The following is a 6,000-nucleotide window of genomic DNA, read 5'->3' on the forward strand; positions in this document are numbered from 1 at the left end:
CATCGCATAGTTATTAAAATCGGACTAACCCGGCTAGGTTGACCCGGAAACCTGTAAACCGGTCATATAATCGATCCGGTTGAAGCAACGGAACGGTCATGCATCAGAATCGCTGTGACCCGGTCCGACCCGGCCGATTTTCATAAAAAACCGGTGACCCGGCCCGGTCCAAAAAAAATAAATCCAATTTTTTGTTTTTTTCAAAAGAAATCATAATAGCCATATTTGAATATTTTTTTTGCTTATTGACTTACATAAGTTATGTACCTACAACACTAATATTATCTCAATTATATACTATGCATAAAATTTTGAATTAATTTATAGTTAAAAATGTCATTTTTTGAACCCCGTATCACGATCATTATATTTTTCTTTGATTTTTTATTTGATAATAATATGTGATTTATTATTTTTTATATTAAAATATTCGAAATTTTTATCATTTTTTTAAATATTTGAGTATGTTTATAATTTTTAATATAAATTATAAAATTACATATAATTACCGGATTATGCGATTGAATCAGTGACCCACTGATTGAACCAGTGACCCACTGATTGAACCAGTGACCCAATAACCCAATACCTCGACCGAGTTAATAACCTGACCGGTTTTAATAACATTGCTTCTCGCTCGTTCTAGCACGGGAAAATAACAATGCAGTTTCAAAGTTTTGTGGGACAGATTATTTAATTTCCTTATTTTACCGACAAGAGCAGAAAAAAATATATGAAGGAAATAGACTCGAAAATTCCACTCGCAATGATAGCGCGTGCCCTTTGAAAATTCCACGGCTCATGCGAACGAAATGATATCGATTATGAACGTAGTGATCCCCTCCCAAATCCCTAATCGGCAAAACCCTATCATTTCATATCTGAAATCAAAAGGTTCATTCTCATCGCCGGCGATGGAGCTCCTTCAACCGGAGAAACGAACAGAGGCAAATCCACAAACCCCCGAGTCATCGGAAAACCCTTCAGATTCCGATCCTCTGTGTCCACCGCAAAAGAAAACTAGGGATTTGCCCAACTTGACCGAATGCCATGCGTGTGGCTTCAAGGTTGACGTTTGCAACGGTAAGAAGGGGCTCCGAACCCTTTATAGCGAATGGCGTGTAGTTCTTCTCTGCAACAAGTGTTTTTCTTCTGTTCAATCCTCCAAAATTTGCTCATATTGTTTTTCCGATACATCTCCTGAGTCTCTTCGTTGCGCCCAGTGTCGGCATTCTGTGCATGAAAGTTGCTTCTTGAAGTACAAAGACGCTGCTCCGTGGTCCTATGCTTGTTTGGGCTCCGAATTTTCTGTCTGTGTGGATTGTTGGATTCCCAAACCATTGGCAATTTCTAGAGCAAGAAGAAGAAGAGTGAAGAGTGGGATGATTAAGAAAAAAGAGGGTAGGGTTATGCTAGCGAAGGGTAGTTCTAGGGTTTTTGGGGGTAGACAATTGGTGAGGTCTATGGAGGATGTGGTTAAAGATGCAAACATTGCGGTGGAGAAGAAGGTTGAGGCAGCTGCTAGGGCTAGAGAGGAGGCAATAAAGAAAGCTGTGGTGGCTAGAAGGGCTGTTGAGTTGGCAAACAATGCTTTGAGTTTAGTAGAAAACAGGGGAGTGAGCAGTCTGAATCTTCCTCCCAAGATTGATGCTGTTAAACTTGTTGATGGTTCAGAGTTGACTATTGAGTTGCATCCGCATTTGAATAACTCGCCAAGGATTTCAAAGAGTTGCTGCTTATTGAATACAAGTTACTTGGATACTCCAAAGAGGTGGGCTTCTGGTGTTGACTCATCATGCAAGACATCAATCTCAAGGAATGCTAGTGGTTGTGATAAGCATGAACTATCCAATGATAATAAGCAATATGAGGACTCTCAGAAATCTTTATGTGAACCTTCGGTTTCTATAGGATCTTTGGATAGTGATTCTTCAACTGATCTGAATCGTCTCTGCATGGGCAGAAGTGACATGAAAACTTGTTCAAAAGAAGGTGAACACACAACTGAATTCGATGTTGAAGAGATAGGGGAAGATCTGCTGAAGGAAGGGGAGGGAAGTTGCTCTGATCGGCTGATGACCTTTGGTGGAGAAGATAGTGGCATGGAACTTGATCGCAAGCAAGCAGACTCTGCATTGCATGGGGAAGATAGATGCAATGGGCAGCCAGATCGCTATTTCTTGAAGTATAGTAGGAGAAATTGTAGTTCAAAACCAAACCTTGATAATAAGCCCAAAATCCTTTATAATAAGATTTATCTTGGGAGTCAGGACTCGACTGTTGGGGTTCCATTCAATTGTTCTGTGGAATTAAGAACAATATCTAATGCTTCATGTCAGTCATTTAATGCTCATTTGTAAGCATCAGCTTGTGAAAGTGGATATTCCAGAGAGCCATCCTAGAAGGGAACAGGTATAGAAAGTTTTTATCTTCTCCTTGTTTGTGGTTAAAATTGAAGGCTGTTGTTATTTTCTTTGTCCGTTATCATTTCTAACATTGTATTTGCTTTTCTGCTTTTGCTTTTAAACCTTTGGAAAAATGAACAAAGTTGTGTTCAAGAATTAAAGTTATGTAGACTGGGAAAAGGAATAATGATAAGAAAAGTGTTATCAATAATTTTATTGATGAAATGATTGGAAATACAACGCTTTCTGTTATATTGGAAGTAGATTTTCATATTATACTCGTTCACAGTTTTACAGGCATTTAAAGTTACCAATTTCTTAACGGATTTTTCTCCTGATTCTTCTGTCCATCCTTTTGAAGTTTGACTGTATGATCTATCTAGTCTTTCACTCTCCTTTTTGCTTATTTAGATGCTTCATGAAAAATTGCTGAATCTACCCTGAAATCACATTCTGGTTGACCTTATAAAATGTTCGTGTAGGACTTTAGATGGACAAGACTCAAGATGAATGGAATATTCTGAAAATAATATCATTTTGATTGAGTAGCTTACTAGCTTTACGATGGCTGGGAATGTTTCAGTAGTTTTTCTTTAGGCTGTTTGTTGTTGTAAGGTTTAGAAGTTTTTATTCTAATAGGAATGGAGTGTTTCTCTTATCCTGTATTAATCAGTTGTGGCATATGATGGTTCTTACTGGTGGTACGGTGCCATCTTTTTTAGGTCTTAGAAAAATTGTAAAATCTATACAGATAGCCCTAGGTATGGAAGAAGCTAAGTTTGGAAGGTATCTAGCAGAGATAATTTTTGGTCGGGTTTTGTGTTAAACCTCTATATTCTTTATTTGGTTCTTATATTATTTAGATGTCTCTTGACTGTTTTCACAATTACTTCAGAACATTGTCTGAATGGATTTGTTGGTTTGTGGATTTGCTTGGGCTCAGCAAACTTAAGCTGTGAAATGTTAAGCTTCCGATAATTATATTGAGACTTGTGTAGAATCATGTAGAGTTTCTTGCAAAGGCCAAAGATTTATCAGCTTATTTTTTAGTTTTCATGATTGGATTCACTTACCTTAGAAACTGACAAATTTGAAAAAAAGGAATGGCTAAGTAATTTTAAATTTTAGATGTGGTGCTATACTGGACATGAGTACAGGAATCAGAATTCTCTTTTTAATTATACTATGTATAGTCATTCCTACCTTTCCTTTCTTTCTTTCTTTTTCTGAAAATGAAAAGCTTTAGATCTATCATTGATGGTGGTTAGCTGATTTCCTTTTTTTTTTTTAATGATTGCCCATTTTCTTTGTAGCTGACTTGGACGTCTTTTACTGTATCAACCTCAAAATGGTCGCAAGTTTACTGGAGCTGAAGTTTACTGCTGGACTCTTGGTTAGTTATCATTTATCGCTTACAGCTCTGTGTGCGGTACCATGTGGGTTTCAGGTAATTACAGGTAAAGCTGATAGTGATAACCTTTCATGTGAGTAATGCTTGATCTTTAGATGAATTGCGGGGTTAGCCAAGGGTTATGCCTTTTTTCTTTTGATTTTGTTTGTTCATCTTTTGTTGTTTTTGGTATGATATCCTCACCTGTCTAGTTATACTCATTGACGTTGAGAATTTTGCAACGTGCTTACCACGTCACGTTAAAGAAATGATTGAATTGAGCTATCTTTGTATCATATGGGTTGAACTGTAGATCTTCTTACTTTCAATAAAGAATCTGTTAATTTTCTTGTATCAAATATGCAAACTGGGCTGTTCGCAAGCACCTTCAAAAACATTTATTATTGTGTTTGAGAAAGTGAAGTTTGAAATTTGGTTGTTAAATAATAAGTATAGGAAACTTGCATCAAAATTTGCATTGCAGTGGATGGAGATAAATGAGAAAGCATGCAATTTCTAAATACATTGACAGGGGGGAAGGTATATTTTACTATGCTACTTTACCTGTTCTTATGTCGAATGCGAGCCTAAAATGTAATGTTTCCGGAATTGTGTTCTTAATTTCTTATTCATTAACCGCTTTAGAGAAGATAGTATTTTGAGTATTTTAGAATTGATGTTGGCATTGAGAACCTCGGTCTTGTTAGCTGTACCAGGTCTTTTATGTAAAAAATGACTGATGAAAGTTGTGTTAGCCTATGGAAGTAGATGACAAAGGTACTTTCGTAATTAAAATGAAAATGGTGGTTTAGGGATCAAACTTTGGGAATGTGGTAACTTTAATCTGTTCTAGGAGTTTCTGTATTTTTTTTTTTACTTTTACTTTATATATATGTATATATATATATTTACTATTCTATTATATTTATTTTTATTTTTTCAACTTTTTTGTATCTTTTATTTAGATTCATCTATCACCGATCTCAATTAATTTGGGATAAAGGTACCGTTGATGTTGAATAACAGTTTACAGAGAAAAAATTTCTAGGGCATGTTCTGAATCGGTGTCATAGGCCGAATATCTCAGGGCCTGACTTACTCAGGTCCGGATCAAAACCCTTATCCCTCCATAAAGCAACTTCAACCGTCAAAAGGTCTCTTCCAATCGCATGCCGAACCATATGGACATGGCTGTGCGGTTTTACTTCCAATCGCTGTCACATGTTCAATCTTAGAATCTTGGGCCCTGCCTGAAAAATTGTTTAGCTCAAATCCAACTGAGCTAAGTCTGTTCAGTGTAAAATATATATATATATATATATAGAGAGAGATCATTTGACTCAAGAGTAAGACTTATAAGTCTTACTCTCCATCCTAACCGTTGATTTTCGTCCATCTAACGGTTATAATTTAGGAAATTATATATATATATATATATATATATATATATATATATACATTTTTTTATTATAGTTTATGTATTTACCATGAGCCTGTTTGGATCCTCTCTTTATGAAGTTAGAAGTTACTTATAAGTTACAGCTTAAAAAAAAGCTAAAAGTTGTTTGTTAATTACATAAAAATTTTAACTTAAAAGCACATATTTCAAGAAAATTATCTCTCTCTATCTTTATAACTCTTCATTTAAAAAAAAAATCACACAATTCAAGAAAAGCAGATAAGAGTTTAAAAAAAAGGAGCTTTTAGATTTCAGCTTTTTTTTTTTTTTCATTATAAAAAGAGTTTTTTATTATAAGTTTTTTTCAAAATTTGTTTGGCCTAGCTTATACTTATAAGTAACTTCTAGCTTAAAAAAGAGAGGATTCAAACAGGAACTATGACATAGAGGTGTTCGCGGTCTGGATTAGATCGGTTTTGGAAGCAAAACTCATCCGATCCAATCCCTTCGGTTTGATTATGTAATCATCCATTCGGTTTAATTTTTTTTTCAAATCCGATCCAATCCAATCCAATTTTTTTCGGTTTGGATTGGATCGGTTTTCGGTTTTTTGAATATCCTAAAATTAGTTTCATGATTATTGTACAAATAACATCTTTTGTATAGATTGGTTTTGTAAAAAAAAAAATTGAAATACAAAAATATCAGTAAACAATACTATAGTTGATGATACGTGACTAAGTTTTTTCTTGGGTTTAGTTGATGTGTTAATGGGTATTGAGTTTAGAAATTTTTGGACTATGATT

The 6,000-nt window shown here is 35.0% G+C and overlaps 1 protein-coding gene across 2 annotated transcripts; it reads left to right on the forward strand.

Annotated features, from left to right (window-relative positions):
• The first annotated feature begins 774 nt into the window (after window positions 1-774).
• On the forward strand, window positions 775-4,177 carry LOC133308009 (uncharacterized). 2 transcript variants are annotated; one of them, XM_061508597.1, is made up of 2 exons: window positions 775-2,412; window positions 3,719-4,177. In XM_061508597.1, the coding sequence occupies exon 1, from the start codon at window positions 813-815 to the stop codon at window positions 2,358-2,360; it is 1,548 nt and encodes a 515-aa protein (XP_061364581.1). In that variant the 5' UTR covers window positions 775-812; the 3' UTR covers window positions 2,361-2,412; window positions 3,719-4,177. The 2 variants fall into 2 exon arrangements, with proteins under 2 accessions (XP_061364581.1, XP_061364582.1); XM_061508598.1 differs by having other exon boundaries at window positions 3,765-4,177.
• The last annotated feature ends 1,823 nt before the right edge of the window (window positions 4,178-6,000 follow it).

Source organism: Gastrolobium bilobum, unplaced genomic scaffold (genome assembly GCF_033153095.1).
Source record: "Gastrolobium bilobum isolate Gb01-03AN ecotype WA unplaced genomic scaffold, APGP_CSIRO_Gbil_v1 utg30775, whole genome shotgun sequence".
NCBI lineage: Eukaryota > Viridiplantae > Streptophyta > Magnoliopsida > Fabales > Fabaceae > Gastrolobium > Gastrolobium bilobum.